Below are 17,096 nucleotides of genomic sequence, written 5' to 3' on the forward strand. Positions count from 1 at the left end.
TTCTCTTCTTAACGTAGTACAAGATATATAATAAATCTAAGTTAGCTCAAGTAACTTAGTTACAATTAGCAACTAAGCAGTCTTTTTACCACTGCAGTCCTTAGGAATTAAACCTGAACCACTTCTTATCTCTCATGTGCCACTAGCTCAGTAGCTCAAAACTCTTCACTGTCATCATGATGTAATCTTTGTTCTCATTTGTAGATAAAAGTATTGCTCCTGGCGGGAAGACAAAGGGATTGGTTCTTCATGTGGATGCCCTCACATCCAAGGTGTATATTTCTCTTCGAGAAGAACTGTTAAAGCAAAGACCCAAGCAAGTATGTGTTCAGTTCTAAGACTTGTGTGTTTCTGTTCACGTATCAAACTCCAGGGGGGTGAATTTTGAAGGGGTAGGCTGTTTCCTCCTTTAGAGCTTTAGACCTCATTATGGACCTCTCAGTACTTAAAGTTGTCTTACAAAAAAGTTGGAGAGCCACTCTTTGCTCAATCAGATAATGATGGGACAAGGAGGAATGGTTTTAAACTAAAAGAGGGGAGATTTAGATCAGAGATTAGGAAGAAATTCTTCACTCAGAGGGTGGTGAGAAACTTGAACAGGTTGCCCAGAGAGGTTGTGGATGCCCCATCCCTGGAGGTGGTGTTCAAGACCAGGTTAGATGAGGCCTTGAGCAACCTGATCTAGTGGGTGTCATCTCTGTCTGTGGCAGGGGGGTTGGAACTAGATGTTCTTTAAAAGTCCCTTCCAACCCAAGCCATTCTATGAGGTGAAGTGAAAGGGAATCAGTGTCTCAGCAGAGGGAAGTCACTATCTCTTTTTCTGTCTAGCAACTCACAGAGAACTCCCAGCACTCTGCCATTGTGCAGCACATAGCAGAAGAGTTTGCCATCGTGTCTCTGGAAACAGGCCAACTGGCAGCTATCCCCATAGCCTCTCACTTCAATGATACCTTCCGCTTCGACTCAGAAAAACTGAAGGTGGGACAAACAATCTATGCAACCCTGAAAATGGTGAAGGTGAATGACCATGGAGTCCTGTTAGCAGTACAAGACCCAGCAAAGAAAAATGTTTTTGTAAGGGTCCGGAAAGAATCCGAGACAACATTAGAAGAGACGCTTGCTGCTGCTGTCACACACACTCTTTCTGTGGGGGATATCGTTACTGGTACTGTTAAATCCGTCAAACCAACCCATGTCACAGTTGCTATTGATGACAAGCTGACAGGTTCAATCCATGCATCCCGAATTCTGGATGAAGTGTCCATAGGCTCTTTTCCAACATACACTCTGAAAGCTGGACAGAAGGTGACTGCCCGGGTCATTGGAGGCAGAGATGTGAATACTCACAGGTGGGAATATAAGCATATAATATTGCTTTTTGGGGAATGTGAGAAGTTGCACAGTCACTTAATTCAAATGGTCTAGGCTGTTCTGTCATTCACCAGATGCTGTTGCAGCTACCATTGCTGGAGTAGTTGAGACCCTGAGGAAATCTCTTCCTATGTTGTATCCCAGGTCCATTTTTCAGTGAATTAGCTCTCTCTACCTATGTCAGTATATTTAGCATGAGTGTAGATTGCAAGAAAGATGTCTAATCTTTTACGGTTCAGTGGAAACCTCAAATGCAAGCAGAATCTGTCTCCAGACAGTAAATTTGCTGAAGTACTTTGGATACCTAAATTGCCAGTGAAATAGTGCTAGGAAGGGCTAAAACAGGAAGGCTTTGGTAGTTTTAGGGAACTTACGCTGTTTTTTGTCAGTGCAGAGGGATTACGTGTGGCGGGGGGCTGGTGAGGTAGTGATAAACTTTGATCCTTTTCCTGTTCTTTAGGTATCTGCCCATCACCCATCCACACTTCACACGGTCTATTCCGGAGCTCAGCATTCGACCAAGGTGAGTGTTGGCCTCTGAGCTGTTTGCAAATGTTTCACAGACTTTTTATCTGTGTAGCTTCTCTGCCTTGTTACTCCCATTTATGAAGGAGCTGACCATAAGTAAGGAGTAGCAGGTGTAGCAAGGCCTCATGCTCCTTTTTTTTTTTTAACCTAAACTTGGATCTGGATACTGTTACAGATCACAGTGCTCTCCTAGCACGTGACTTCCTTTGAATGTCCTTTTGGCTTGAGGTGCTGCCAGTCTGGACCCTGGAATGTCCCCTCACATTGGCAGGATTCCCTCTTAAGCCCAGGGAAGGATTAATTCCCTGTAGAAGGATGCAGCCGGGGAGGGGATGGGGATTGGGATGCATGTCCCAAACACATTGTCACAGTAACACTGACTCATTACAGCATCCTGGGTTTCTAATTCCTGTCTGTATTGCTAGGACCAAATATTCTTATTGATGTCCTCTTTCTTTCTATTGCAAACAGTGAAATAGAAGGGAAAGCTGAAACAATGAAAGATGGCACCCTCAAGAAACCTGGACTCTATGATGTTGGACAGACAGTCACCTGTTTTGTGAAGAAGGTGAGGTCAGAGGATTCCTAAAATGTGTGCTAGGGGGAGACAGCAATTAAAGGTGACCCCACAGGCTTTAGCTTAAACATATAAACAAACTGACACTACCAGCTCTTCATTAACCATGAGAGCAGCCCATTCGAAGCATAGCCTCTTATAGGGAGAATAAAGGAAAGGCACATTTTCCATTCTTAAGAGTCTCCATCAGCTTGACCCTCTCAGATGTGCATCTGCTGGCAACAAACAGGCTTCCCACCCTGTGCTGTAACAAAATGGCTTTGAGATATTATGTATGCCACCTGTACCAAGTATGCTCACTGTCAATCCCCTCTGTGTGCTTGCCTCTGAATCACAGAACCGTTATATACACAAGAAGAGAACTGAAATCACTATTTCTGCTTGGTGTGAGAGCAAAGGCTGGAGTGATCATTTCTAGCCTTAAAAATTAGTGAGTCCACTGGGGAAGAGTTTTTTCCGCAAGGTCTTACACTGTTGTTTTTTTTTTTTGTCTGTTTTGTGTCTTTTCAGTACAACATCCTCAAAAATTGGCTGGAGGTAGAAGTCACCCCTAATATTCGGGGAAGAGTCCCTCATCTGATGCTGTCTCTGAGCACCAAGGTAAGAGGTGATTATAGGTAAACTACACGTCTTTCCATGCATGTGGCTGCAAGTAATGGCCATAGACACTTCTGACATCCATGTGAACTCAAGTCTAGTGCTCTTCCTCTAGGCATCATGCCCCTCACTGATAAGCAAATACTGTGCCCGGAGCTAGTTCAGTCCAGAATAACAGAGCCATTGTAGGAATGCTGAGCCATCTATCAAGGATATACATCTAGAAAGCATAAAGCTTCATAGGAGAGTATACCAGTCAGCATTGTGCAATGCTCCTTTTCTAGTAATAAGCTGAAGTCTGTCTTTCCTTTCAGGTCTTAAAACATCCAGAAAAGAACTTCAAAAATGGACAAGCACTGTCTGCTACAGTGACTGGAACAGGTGTCACTGAAAAAAACCTCTTCTTGTCACTCACAGGTATAGTGGAGCCCTAACAGCAGGAGCTGCCTGCATACGATGCTTTTCTTAGAGGAGAGTCTGCACTGACCTCTTCAGGGAAGCTATTGCACTCCAGAGCCAAGCTGTACCTCTTGTAGGACAGAACTAATGCCTGGGACACCCACCCAGATGTAGCAGTGTGTAAGGCAATAATAAAACCTTTAGTCTAAAGAATTGCTTACCTGCTGTCTCAGACTGAAGTTTGGCTTTGAGCCTTTATGAACGTATTACTTCCTGATCTCAAACATAAGATGGAACATTTGTCAGTTAATCTGGATTTTAGAACTGTGCAATTAAGGGACCTCTTCTGTGCTATCAAGGCAAATGTTGCTGTAAACAGCACAAAGACTGTACTTTGCCAAAAGCTTCTGGGTTTGATACGTGACTAGGTAACTAAAATCAGCTTCACTGGCTCAGTATCTCTGTTGCTTTGGTTGCATGCTTTTGGGGTGTTATGAAGCCTTCTCCCTCCTTTGATTTTTTTTTTTCCCAGGAATTCCGTCGCTGCAGCAGGATACCATCACTGTAGGTGTGATAACAAAGATGATTCCTCACATTGGTTTGACCATCACACTGCCAGGTGGGAAGACTGGCAAAGTCAGTATTTTTCACCTGAGTGATAAGTACACAGAGAATCCTCTGAGTGACTTCAAAATTGGCAAGGTTGTCAGGTCAGTAACTTTCTTGTTGTTTCTTCAAGTAGCAGGACTTAAAAAGAGATCCCTCTCTGGTGGCAGTCTTTTCACTGATGTCAGACCTGTAAGGTTCAGCCTGTGGCTACGGAGTAACACTGACTTTTTGGGTCAAATGTATTTCAATCTAAGCTTTTTTTATTGGAAGAAACTGAGGTTTACGAATGTTAGTGCATACTGTTGTTTTGCCTCTGTAGAAGAGAAGGCTGTAACCTTTTTAAGTGTTTTGGCTGAAACAGCCTTGTACTTTCCATGTATGAATGCCTATTTTGGCTGCCTTCTTGGGCTGCCTTTTGAGAGAAAATGCTCTCTTAGCTAAGGTGCTGTTGGGACTGAGAGAGGTCAGTTATCCCAGCTCCGCTGTGGTTCTATTTGGCAAGTCAGTTGTCTTTACATTTGTAATGTACAAGTAATTGCATTTCCCTACTACACAGACTTGTTGGGAATGCTGGAGGGCACGACAGACCAAGTGGTTCAGTTGTAGCAATCTCCAGTTCTTTTGTACTGGTAATAGAGGTACAGCAAGTAGACTTGTTCCAAAAAGCCCTTCACCTGGTGTCACGAACCTTTCTGTCAAGCTTCTTTATGTTAGACAATGAGTAATCTAAGGGACAGAGTGGATTGTTTCCTCTAGAGCTTTGTTCTGCTGGTGAGAATATCTGTTTCCCACCTGTGGCTTTATTCAATAGGTATAAAAACTTTCTGTTTAATCCCCTTACTCCATTATGCAGGTGTTACATCCTCGCCAACGAGAATGGCAAAATCCAGTTATCTCTTCGGCAATCCAGGTAGGTGTCTTCCCTCCAGACTGTCCATTTCCTGTCAGCAATGAAAAAGATTGTCCAACCGCTACTGGCTTTCACTGTTCATTGTAAAGTGTTCAAAAGACAAGGACTAAATTTTATTTTATTTTTATCATTAAATGATAAGACTTGTTCCTGCAGGAATGATTTTTCTAGTGCATCGACAAGTCTTGAAAGCCTGACACTTAATGTAGAGCTGATCAAGAGTTTTCAGATAACGTTTTTGTTTGGCATCATTTCTCAACTTGATCTGACAACTTTTTTTTTTTTGTGGTTGTTTGTGAAGAAAGGAAAAGTTCCTGCACTGAGTTTGCAATTCAAACACTTTATTTTCAGTGTTCAGCTAAATTTGGACCATTTTGAGTAAAGAGCAGACTGTCTTAAATGTCCTTTTAAAACAGCCTCTTGTATTGTCTTCTCTGTACAACAAAAATACATAAACACTGTTGGAATGAAGTATCTTAGAAACAAATGGGGGCTGTTGTTAATACTGATTTTCTTTTTTTTAAATATCCAGAGCAGAATATTGTATCCCTAGATGAATGAATGCTTTACTTTCTAACCTCTCTTTTCCTTTAGGCTAAACCCAAGGAACAGCAGCAAAGTGGAGGATGCTGAAATAACATCTATAAAGGATGTTAAAAAAGGCCAGCTAGTAAGAGGCTATGTCAAATCAGTCACTCCATCAGGTGTATTCTTTGGGTGAGTAACAAAAAATTGATCCCTGGGAAATAAGGGATCTTGGCAAACTTTGGATATAGAATTCTGGGATCTTGTTTAGGGGAGTGTCTGGTGTAGTTCTGTGTTGCAAAATGGATTTCATCCTGGGAATCAAAATGTCATTGCTTCTTTCTTGAGCCTGTGAAACTAAAGTATGGAAAACTTGTGTGTCTGTAGAACTGATGGTGCCACAGATACAGTCATTGTGATTTTTTTCTCTTCCCCTGCTATGGACTACTGTTTTTTTTTTCCCTCTTCTCAGCTTGTCTGCATCTCTTCAGGGCCGAATCCTGTTCCAGAATGTTTCCGCTTACTATGTACAGAAACACTCCTTATATGAGAAATACCTCCCTGAAGGGAAGTTTCTCACTGCCAAGGTCCTTGGGTAAGTCCAAGGTTCTTGAAAAGGGGCAACCAGTTAGTAGAAGGGAGATGAGGGGGGAGGTGGGGTTGGAAAGAGGGATGATAAATGGTAAGAGGATTTTCAGAACAAGTTTGGGTACTTGGAGTCATTGTAAAGGCTCTTTATTTGTCTATTTACTTATTTATTTTGGTTCTCTTTTTTTCCCGCTGCTTCTGGCAATGAACTAAAGTGTAAATAAAAAAGAAAATCATGTTGAGCTGTCTCTCCTGCCTGAAGACACTGGGATGCCAAGTGTCTTGCCCGAATCCCTAGGCTTACCACGCTATAGTGCAGAGGAAGAGAAAAGAGAAGATGACAAGGAAAAGAGAGAAGAGCTTAAACGGAAGACAAAACAGAGGAGAGGGAGCTCTGAAATTGAGCAGGTATGGAAGTGATTGCTCAGGACTTGCTAGAGGTTGTGATTGGTCTAAATAATGTAAAGTGACTGGAACTAGCCCCTGGGATCAGGCAGGGGAATTCAAATAGGAAAAAAAAAGATTAAATTACATTGGAGATCATCAGGTTCAGAAACTGACGCTTTTGGGTTGGAATTAACTGAATAAGCAGCCTGACTGTGTTGCCTGTGTGACCTGTCCTGTTGGTCTTGCCAGCATATGTAGCTAAGCGTGAGTTCATTCTGTTGTCTCCATTGTATGAGAGCATAGTGGGGGGTGCCGTGCCCTCTCTCTGCTTTCAGCCTTATTACTGTGCATTCAGAATTGTTTTAAAGACTTATCCTCCACTCCACTTCTAAAGACTGCCCTCCACTCTGGACTCATTTCCTCTTGTTGCAGGAGGCAAAGCGAAAAAAAAGGAAGGTCTGTCCAACAGATGAAAATGACAGTGGAATTGAGGTATATTACCGGGAAGAGGAGGATGGTGACCAGGAGGAAGAGGCAGCTGAAAATAAATCTAAGGTGAGAAGCCTGGGGGAGAGCACGAGTTGGACATAACTTCACAGTCCTACTGAGATGTATCAGTTCTGACTGGGATTATAATAAGCATCATTGTCCCAGATAGGAGTGATAGAGACTGGTGTGTGTCAGCTGTGAATGGTGCAAGGTGGATTGGGTTTGAGTACAGCAAAGGTGACCGGAGTTGATGTTTTTCTGATGGGCTGTTTGCAAGCATAAGTCAGTAGTGCTGGCTGAAGAGAAGCCTCAAGCAAACAGCATCTGTGGCTGGTCTCTTTTTTTTTTTTTTTTAAACAATCAGATTAAAAACCTTTCCTCCAAGCAGATAAGGAAACGCAGTGAAGCTCCCAGGCTGCAGGTTTCCACAGGCTTCACCTGGGATGAGGACATGAAAGCAGTGGATATGGCTGTACTGAATCAGAAGGAAGAAAGCTCAGAGAGCGAGGAGGAGGAGGAGAATCTACAGTCTAAGGTGCCATGTACTAGTACTACTGCCTGCATAGAAGTCGCCACATGGTGGCCATAATGTGTTGTCTTGATATTTACATGTCTGTCTGCCCCATAGTAAAGCCTCTTAACCCAAGGGACTGTCTCTGACAGCTAATACAGAACTTCCTTAACTACTCTGACCACGGGGTTTAGCAGCAGATAATCTCTGAAGCCGAAGAGAAAAGGCCCTATTTTAGTAATGCTGCATGAAAATAGGGTTTCTTGTGTTGGCATACCACAAAATAAAAATAAATATGTGGGGTCAAACACTTCCACGAAATTAAATTATTTGTATTTGATTTAATCTGTTTTTTACTTTTCTGAATATGTTCTAAATTTAAAGGAAAGCATGGAGATGGAAAACATTTTCAAATTACAGCTTCCATAGAAAAAGCACCAAAAAATATTCTTCTATACTGTGATTTTTAACTCCTTTTTTTTTTAGAATTGTCCTAGTGTGAGCAATCCAGCAAAACTGGAAATGAGCTCGTGAAATGCTCTAATGTTTGCTTTTCAGGATTTCCCCTCTCCCTCAAAACTCAACTCTATAGAGGCTGTGTATGGCCAACACTTTGCTCAAGGGATAGCTGCCTTGTGCAGAGAACTCTACCATTGTCTGCTCTCAGTTTAGACATCAGTCACCCTAGTGATCCAGCAACATACCCTAGTCTTGCACAGTTTCTCCCTATGTATTGTGGTTCTCTAGAGTGGAAGGGGGTGGTGAACACTGGCCTAAAGGGTTGAGATGGAAAAATAAAAGCGGGGGTGGGTGTGAAGTGTGAATACTGCAGTTGGGATGCAAGACTAATGAAATACTTTCGACCCTCAGTGTATTTCATTAATGAAACCAGATTTCCTGTAGTGCTCTTCCTTTTGGAGGTATGAACTGTACATGTGCAGAGGGGAGAGGGTGTCATTTTCCTCCTCCCTGAAACAATTGACCCCCTCTCTTTGTGTGAAAGCTGCCTAGCCTTAGACGTACTGGGGTCTGACTGTGCTTTAGCTGGCTCTGCCTATTCTCACATGAAGTGTCTGCTCTTCCTCAATCCTCTGTTTTTGCTCTTTTAGCCGAAGAAACAAACAAAGAAGGAGAAGGAGCTGGAGAAGCAGAAGAAGGAGAAGGAGCTTTGCAAATTAGAGGCAGCTCTGATGGATCCTAGTCGTCAGCCCCAGTCAGCAGATGATTTTGACCGCCTGGTGCTGAGCAGTCCCGACAGCTCCATCCTATGGCTGCAGTACATGGCTTTCCACCTCCAGGCTACTGAGATTGAGAAGGCCAGAGCTGTGGCAGAGAGAGCGCTTAAAACAATTTGCTTCAGGTAAGAACGGGCTCTGCCTTTCTTTGCCCCACAGAATAATGGTGGGTTCGTGGTGATGGGACAAGAGTCTTGATAGCACCATTGGTGTGTGTGCATGTGAAGTGGAAAAGTCTGTTTCAGTGAGCTCAAAAAGATTAAATGGTGGCAATTGTGAGCTGGCCCTTTGAAGGTCTGGCTTGAGTCACCACACTTGGCCTGCAGCTGGCTTGCTGCAGCTTGTGGGCACAGTAACTCCCCAGGGTATCACTGAGCACACGGGCTTACCTCTGAGCAGTTGGAAGGGTTTGGAAGAGCAAAGTGCTGTCAGTAATGTCCTTAAATGAAGACATGAAATAAACTGTGAAGCTCTCATTGCCCTTTTCGTAGGGCTACACCCTTGGGTATTAAAGCATCTCCACAGCATGATTAAGTATATTGTGCTTTCTTGAATCATCGTTGTGGTTTTTAATTACAAACAACAGTGATCAAAAGTTCTAGTGTCAAACAACTGCTGTGCTCTATTCCAGGAGTGCTGTTTCAGTGAAGGGGTATGCTCCCCTCCCTTGTCTCAGTAACAGGGTACAAGTCAGCGAGTCTTTAGGTGGTTTTCAAAAAGCTGATGACGGCTGGTAAAAGCCTAAATGTTCTTGTTTATGTCTACTTCAAGGGAAGAACAAGAGAAGCTGAATGTCTGGGTTGCTCTGCTGAACTTGGAGAACATGTATGGTACCGAGGAGACGCTGATGAAGGTCTTTGAGAGAGCTGTTCAATACAATGAGCCCCTGAAAGTCTTCCAGCATTTGTGTGACATCTATGCCAGTTCTGAGAAGTACAAGGTAAGATAGTGCAAGCAGGTCCCAGGCAAGCATCCCATTCAGTCATGCCAGTAAGCCACCAATCCTGGCTGTGTAGGCTTCCAGCTGCCAGGCATTAGGCCTATCCTGTACCTAATAGGGATTAACAGTTATGATTGATGGCAGAAAAGGAACTACTGGTACTTGCCTCTCACAGATGTTCAGAGATGCCTGGGTTAGGAGCAAGAGTTTTAGAGCTGCAGAGCTTTATTATGAATCTGTGTGATCTAATCCAACTTTGCCCTTCCAGCAAGCAGAAGAATTGTACCACACAATGCTGAGGCGTTTCCGTCAGGAGAAATCAGTGTGGCTGAAATATGCCTCTTTCCTCCTGAAGCAAGGCCAGACTGAGGCTACACACAGGCTTTTGGAGCGTGCTCTCAAGGCTCTACCCACTAAAGAACGTAAGCACTCTTCCATATCCATGATTTGGACTATGCATTGATGGGTCTCCAGTATTTTTGCAATTTTGCTGTGGAATATTTGCAATACTGCTTTGCAATATCTCTGTGATACTCTGATAAGTGAAAACTGCAGACAGTGGGTGCTGAATGTGGTGCTCTTGACTGTAAGGGGAAGGGAAATGTCAGCCTTGATATCAATGCTAAACACTCCTGTAAAAGTACTTGCTGTGATGAACAAAAGCAAAGCAACCAAAGCCAAGAGGACTTTTGAGTCTTTCAGACATGAAGATTAATTTTGAATGTACGTATAAACTTCTGTCATCCATGGAGAGCTGAAATGGGAAGTGAACTGTGACCCTCCTTTCCTCCACTGTGATCTTCCACCTTGGACTTTACAAGTCTTTTGTCTCTGGGTAGCGATTGGTGCTGTCTCTGTGCTTGCCTGTTCTGTGAAAATATAATTCATTTGTGCCTGTTCATAGGGAAGAGGGCTGCTCTGATCCTCTAACATGTCATTACTTGTTCCAGATGTGGATGTTATTTCAAGGTTTGCACAGCTGGAGTTCCGTTTTGGGGACACGGAACACGCCAAAGCCCTCTTTGATAGCACCCTCAACAGCTACCCCAAGCGGACAGACATCTGGTCTATCTACATGGACATCATGATCAAACATGGCAGCCAGAAGGAAGTGCGGTGAGTTGTGCTACAGCAGGCTGGGAAGGGGCAAAGTATGGTGTTTGGAGTAATATCTGAAAAGAGCAGAGGTGCTTTGCAGCATGATGATGTTGAGAGCCTCCCAGAGCAAAGGTGGATTTGTATCACCTAGAGAAAGAAAACTGGGGCGTGTGGAAAGGCTTGCCTTCCCCAGGACTGGGGAGACTGCAAGGAGATCTACGAGGCAGAGGAGGAATGATTTGTAAGGAGTGCATGACAAAAACTGGAGGACTTGCACTGAGGTTCAGCCCTTCCATATCTTGTAACATAAAACTGAGGAGAATGGTCGCTTTTTGACGAGAGTTGACAGAAGGAAGTTCAATTTCCCACACTATAGATCCGGCTGTGGCCACTACAAATGTAGGGTCAAATACAGTGACTGGATCATAGCTTAAGCTGACCAGCGACATTACAGTTCTGCAAGCAAATAGAAGGCTTCTACCTTCAGGTTTTCACCAGTTCTCATAAATTTCTTTCTTCAAGCAGCCGATTGAATGTCTACCCTGAGTATCTGCACTTCGTTCAAATGCAGGTACAGGGCTTGTGTTGAGTGCTGTCACCAACATAGTGATCTGAATCACTTTGATTTCTTGCAGGGACATCTTTGAGAGGGTCATACACCTGAACTTGGCACCAAAGAAGATGAAATTCTTCTTTAAGCGCTACCTGGATTATGAGAAGAAATATGGTACAGAAGAAACTGTCTTGGCTGTTAAAACAGCTGCGCTAGAGTATGTAGAGGCAAAGAGTTCCCTCGCTGACACCTAAATACAGTACAAGTAAAAGCAGAGAGACTCGGCTCTCCATGCAAAGTGGGAACTGAGAGGCATGGAGTTCCATTGTGGGTGTCCATGGACAGTGGATTTCTGGAGGGTATTGGTCTATGACCAAACCAAACTGAAAGATCAAACAATCTAAGGAAAAGATCTGATAAATGTTTGCAGCTTTATCTGGATGTTACAAATCCTTCTCTGTTGATGACTTTGAAGACAGTTTTTTAAGTAGAGACTGTTTTATAATCAATAGTGTTGGTGCCTTTATCCTTGTTCTTGTAACTCTCTGGTAAGATGGGTATGTGATTATCCACATAATTTATAGATGGAGAACTGAAGGTGAGGGGAAAAGCAGGGTATGCAAGCAGGTGATTATCCAGTGCAAATGCTAGCAAGTGGGTGCCCAAATTCAAAAGACCAAACTTGAAGAGTCTTACTCATTGTAGGTACTCTGAACTTGAAACCAGAGTTATCCAGGATCAAACCCTTCTACATCTCTGAATGCCCATTGTTGGCAAGGCTGGATGATTATGCATTTATTTCATTCCCAAATCCACTGGGATCTAGAAACAAGTTATTTTACTGCTTACCTCCAGGGAGAGCAGGGTACTGTACATATTCTCATGCTCAATGCCCTTCTGGAGGAGGAGGCTGCTTGCTTGCAACGTCTAGTTAGCAGCTGCTGCTTTTCTTGTATTAACAGCACAGCTGCAGTGCTGGTATTTATTTATTTTTTTGTGTGGATGGATTAGTTACATAACAGAACACGTAAATAAGCGTTGCAATAGAAACCGAGATCCCTTTGAGGTATTATTACTTTATGATTACTGGGGCTATTATTGTCTCTACAGTTGGTCAGCAGGATAAATGAAAGACCTTTGTGTAATTCTGTGTACTGGAGGAGCCCAGTTTAAACACAGCTTGCTGTTGGGAAGTATGCCCTAGCTGACAACCTGTAGGCATGGCTGTCAGCCTGTGTAAGAAGAGCAGAGTGTGTGCAAGCTCACAGGTTGTGTGATATGGCATGCCAGGAAGACAGGCAGCTCAACTTCCCTCTTGGTATTCTGGTTGCTTGCACTGTGGTAAAAAGCTGTGCAGGTTTAATATCCTACTTGGAATATTTTTTGTGGAAGCTAATCAAGTCTATGCTCCCCGCCCCTTCCTTTGCTCTCAGCCTTTCCCACAAATTGGTAGCTCTTGCCCTGATTCCTTTCCTCCTTCAGTACTTTCTTCCTTGTACTGACCTCACCTTAGTGTTGTCACTGGGGGAGAATGAGTGACTGCCTTGGCAGGGATGTTCATGAGGGTGCTGGTGGTTCAGAATCCCAGGATTGTGTTATCAGGAACTGCTAAGAATTGTAGAAGAAGGGAGGAAAAAGTCCTTACAATTGCAAGCAAGTATTTCTGACTGCAGGGACTTGTTCTACTCCTCACTGTCAGCTGCCCAGCCTCTCCAAGAAGAGGGAGGGAAAATGGATAAGGCTCTGGCCCATCCCAACACATGGAAAGCAGCTGGAGTTAATGGTGAGGAGAGAAAAGCAAGCAGAGCAAAGGCTGGGCTGTGCTTATGCTGTGTTCTTAGGATAAACAAATTATTTTACAAGCATTATATGTCTTGTCCCTTTCCTTTAAAGGAGAGAGGGGGGAGGAGGAGGAAGTGGCAGTGGAGATGGTTCAAAGGAACAATTAGGACTATCATAAAGGGAGGTAGGAGAAGTAAACGAAGAGTAGACATATGCTACTGTTTCAGCAAGTTACCTTGCATCTCCTGACCTGTGTGTGGGGGTGGCATGTGTGTATGCATGTTTACACCTGAGAGCCAATGAGGAGAAATGCAAATTAACTCTTTCATCTCAAGTTAATGCAGTTTTAACTTGCATATGATCGTTCCTGCAGATTAGTTGATGGTGCAGTTGGGAGCTGGGTCTTCCCACAAATTCAAGGCAAACGTGAAGAAGCTGAGCAGGGGTCCTGGGATGCATCATCCATTAAGAGGCATAGCCCTCCCTTTCAGTGAGGGAATACCTTCCAGCTATTTCTTGCAAGGGAACATATTTGTAAAAAGGTTTCTAAATATGTCTTCCTTGCTGCAATTGTGTGTTCTGACATACAAAATCTGCACTACTTAATACAGGAAAAACTAAAATGTGGTGTTTCTATCTAGAAACTAGAAGAGATGTGAATGTTTAACAGAAAGAAAAAACACCCAGTCTTTGGGTTCAAAGAGAATATTAAAATATGCCTTTTGTGCCCCTCTGAGGAAAAAAAAATCAGAAGGCAATGAAGAAGAACTAATTTAATAGTTTATTTCAAATCTCTTCGTGCTTAAGCCCCTCTGAGTTCAGTGGGTTTGAGTTGTGTTTTTGAACAGTTCAAAGCTTTTCAGTAAAAGGCATAGTGTAAATGGAAGTTGTATCTATAATGGAACAGTCCAAGTAGGAAAACCAAACTCCATTGTCCTGCCACTTCTTAAGTGTTAGGTGTACGGGGTGAAAAGGGACGGCAGTACCATAAGAATAGCCTGTAGGCCAAAGTCAGCACTACATTACAGCAATGGCAGTAATTTTATACCTCTTTGGTACCTCTCTCTCAGTAGAGCTGAGTCCCTAAAAGAGAGTCTGCTGCAGGGGCCATTTAAAGCGGTAGAAGGAGTTTAAGGAAGTTCAGTGGTGGAAGAGTAGGGAGAAGGCCGTGCCCCCTTCATCCCATTCCCACTGTCTCCTGTCACCGCAGGGCTGCGTTGTCAATGCAGCAGGCAAGTGCACGTCGTGTATTTTGTCTGGCAAGTTTCTTGCCCCTTTTCCTTGGAAGAAAGATGCTGCATTAATATAGCTAAGTATAATTACTCAGTGTGTGTGTATGTGTGTATATATATAATTATATGTATATAACTAATTCTGGCTGGGGTCTTGCTGCAACTCATCAACACAAACAAGCGGGACTCTCATCCAGTGATGGATGAGCAATGCGATGAACTGCAGACAGTGCTGTGATTCACTGTGAGTACTGCTCCTCTACCCAGCCAGCTTACCTGAAAGCTATTCTGCTGATGGTGCCATCTTCCAGAGTTATAAACTCGTGGCTGCGACCCTTTGGGCTCATTAGAGATTGCTAGGCACTTCAATAAGGACAAAGAGAGTTTGGAGTCCTACCCAAATTTCAGCTTTTTAATTACAGAGTGTCTTTCTGAATACCAGGAATATTGGTGATTCCTCCTGCCTTAGTCTCTTGATTATTTGGCGTGCTGCTGTATTACTGACCCACTCCTTCCCAGCTGTTATTGCATCCCTGCTGCCACAGGTATTTACCCACTGCTTCCCTCTTGCCCTGCTCTGTGAAGTCTGTAAAGCACTCCATGACCTTCCTGTATAACAGGCACTGCAGAATGGCGTAAGAAGGTGGGTGTGTGGGAAGGCTAGGGCTAGCCCTGCTGGGGTTGGGGGTAAGATGGGTGGGACTGCAGTTGTCACAGTTAGAAACAGTCCCACCTCTTGCTCCCTGAGGTTTCTGCTGGTGATTAGACAGCAGGGCTCACCACCAGCCTCGAGGTAAGGTGTGCACCTGCTGTTTGCTCCCCTTGTATCTCTGGGATCATTGGCAAGATGGTTGTCTCCGAGGGAGGGGTTCCTGAGTTCACTGTATTGCTTATCGGCCTCTACCTTGAGGCTGTTGATCCCTTTTTACCTTCTGAGAAAAGTAATCCTGCTGGGAGCAATATTCCCAGTGAATCCATCAGCTGCACACCGATACTGATAGGCCTGCCAGGCAGTCTGGGGAGCTGCTCCCAGTGCCTGTCTGTCTTAAGAAGCCAAAAAGAGCATTTCATGGCCCTCTGGGGTTGGCCCGTTCCCTTCCACCCCTTTGGCCCATTTGTGGAGCCGGCTGTAGAGGGGGAAGCCCTTGTTCTCCCGGTAGATGTAGACACCCGTGATGGCGTTCCACTGGGGGCTTGGCTGGACACCCTCCACTGGGAACTCCTGCACCAACTCCTTCTCCTCCTTGTCCAGCGCCACAAAACCAAAGAAATGCTTCACGTTATTGGCTGCCAGGATCCTGGAGTGGACCTCAGCTGTGCGGCGGAAGAGCTTGTCCTCGTTGGCACGGTACTGGGCCCAGTAGGCCTCCTGCCGGTAGCTCAGTGGTGAACAGCAGTGCTTCAGGCACTTGGTGAGGAAAACCAGGACCGCGACGATCCCGATGAGCAGCCAGCCAAAGAGCTGAGAATAGAGAAGCTGTGTTAGGATGTATCAAGGCAGTCTTACCTGCTCCATGCAGCTCTCTCCCCAGCATGCCTACCTGGGACTCGTATCTCAGCCTCCGTGTCACCTCGTCCCTGAACTTGGTGAGGTTCGATGGTATGTCTTTACAGGGGAACCTTGCCAGCACCTCGGCTCCGTACTCAGCTGGGAACTTGTCCAGGGAGGATGGCCTGACAAACTCGCTGAGGGCACAGATGTAAGCCTCCCCACGCAGCAGCGAGATGACTGACCAAGTGACGGGTGCCACGGCCGCCCGGCCCATGATGGAGCCAAAGAGGAGGAAAGTGGCAGCAGTGGAGAAATTCTTGGTGCCACGTTTGTGGCACTCAGCCACTAGGTTCCAGGTGTGGTTGTTCCAGATGACACCGATGAGGAAGAGTGCCAGAGCTGGGACACCGATGGCAGCCAGCCCGTAGATGTAGTTACGGGCTGGGGAGCAGGGGCAGTTGAAGGCAACGACTGAGAAGAGCTCCTCGCTACCCACTGTGCCCAGGGCCACCAGGCCGTTGAAGATCATCACATCTTTGCTCTTGAAGAACAAGGAGAGGAAGCGGAAGTTTTCGGCAACGAGGGCGGCCATCTCGGCCTGGGGCTGGGGGATGAGAGGAGGTGCCTGCTGCAGCGGGGGGTCGTGCTGGCCCACGTCCCAGCACCAAGGGGCACGACGATGCGGGGTGAAGTGGCCTTGGGCCTGCTGACATGCAAGGAGCGTGCTGGGAGCACAACACCTTCACTGCTGTTCCTTCCAGCTGGTGTCCCAACCCCTGGAGCTGGCTGCTGATATCAGGGATACTTCAAAATGGGTTGAAGAGGGATTCAGCCTAAGAAACAAGGGAAAACTCAGACTCTGCTTCCCACTAAATTCTCTAAAAATGTTTCTGCAGCAAAGACTTAGCAAGGGGACAGTTGTTTCTTCCCCAGCTGTTTGCACATTCGTCGTCTTTCCTTCTTTGGCTTTAGTCACCTCCCACAGAAGTGATTTACCAGTGGTGTTGCCACTGGATGCTTGATCTCCCAAGCCTGCAATGAAGGAGGATGCTGTGTTACTGGGGAAACTGGGCCGGACCACTGGGGCTGGGATGTGGCACCAGCACTGCCCCTGACTCACAATCTAGTCCAGGCACACACACAGCATGCCTTGTGAGCACTGTGGGATTTGCCCCCCCTCCTTAAATGTGATGAGTTAGTAGTTAGTAACAGCCTAAGGTACGTCAGGGAGGCAGCAGGAGGTGGGCCCTCTGGGTGCTGTTAGTTCGTCTGG

At 45.1% G+C, this 17,096-nt stretch overlaps 2 protein-coding genes across 2 annotated transcripts in view; one reads left to right on the plus strand and one right to left on the minus strand.

Moving 5' to 3' along the window:
• The window catches only part of PDCD11 (programmed cell death 11), a 24,952-nt gene extending 13,126 nt beyond the window's left edge, over positions 1-11,826 (plus strand). Inside the window, exons 19-36 of the mRNA XM_080597756.1 lie at positions 205-320; positions 829-1,349; positions 1,832-1,894; positions 2,371-2,467; positions 2,987-3,076; positions 3,388-3,490; positions 4,005-4,182; positions 4,935-4,991; positions 5,586-5,708; positions 5,989-6,111; positions 6,320-6,512; positions 6,924-7,046; positions 7,369-7,515; positions 8,601-8,851; positions 9,498-9,666; positions 9,935-10,088; positions 10,617-10,782; positions 11,400-11,826. Coding sequence (XP_080453882.1) covers positions 205-320; positions 829-1,349; positions 1,832-1,894; positions 2,371-2,467; positions 2,987-3,076; positions 3,388-3,490; positions 4,005-4,182; positions 4,935-4,991; positions 5,586-5,708; positions 5,989-6,111; positions 6,320-6,512; positions 6,924-7,046; positions 7,369-7,515; positions 8,601-8,851; positions 9,498-9,666; positions 9,935-10,088; positions 10,617-10,782; positions 11,400-11,571 — 2,846 coding nt within the window. The 3' untranslated portion in view covers positions 11,572-11,826. The remainder of the gene's footprint in view (positions 1-204; positions 321-828; positions 1,350-1,831; positions 1,895-2,370; positions 2,468-2,986; positions 3,077-3,387; positions 3,491-4,004; positions 4,183-4,934; positions 4,992-5,585; positions 5,709-5,988; positions 6,112-6,319; positions 6,513-6,923; positions 7,047-7,368; positions 7,516-8,600; positions 8,852-9,497; positions 9,667-9,934; positions 10,089-10,616; positions 10,783-11,399) is intronic.
• Positions 11,827-13,862: 2,036 nt separating this feature from the next.
• On the minus strand, positions 13,863-16,423 carry CALHM2 (calcium homeostasis modulator family member 2). Its single transcript, XM_080597849.1, has 2 exons — positions 15,873-16,423; positions 13,863-15,793 (listed from the first exon to the last, which is right to left on the minus strand). Exons 1-2 carry the CDS (start codon positions 16,413-16,415, stop codon positions 15,377-15,379), a joined length of 960 nt encoding a protein of 319 aa, XP_080453975.1. The 5' UTR covers positions 16,416-16,423; the 3' UTR covers positions 13,863-15,376.
• Between the last annotated feature and the right edge of the window lie 673 nt (positions 16,424-17,096).

The sequence above is a fragment of the Anser brachyrhynchus genome, assembly GCF_964034855.1.
Source record: "Anser brachyrhynchus genome assembly, chromosome: 6".
In the NCBI taxonomy this organism is placed as follows: domain Eukaryota; kingdom Metazoa; phylum Chordata; class Aves; order Anseriformes; family Anatidae; genus Anser; species Anser brachyrhynchus.

What these genes read in the sequence shown, in the direction of transcription:
- CALHM2 (XM_080597849.1), bottom strand. Translation starts at nt 16,415, where the DNA reads ATGGCCGCCCTCGTTGCCGAAAACTTCCGCTTCCTCTCCTTGTTCTTC. An exon ending in GGCTGAGATACGAGTCCCAG is followed by an intron (nt 15,794 to 15,872) that starts GTAGGCATGCTG and finishes CTCTATTCTCAG; the next exon opens with CTCTTTGGCTGGCTGCTCAT.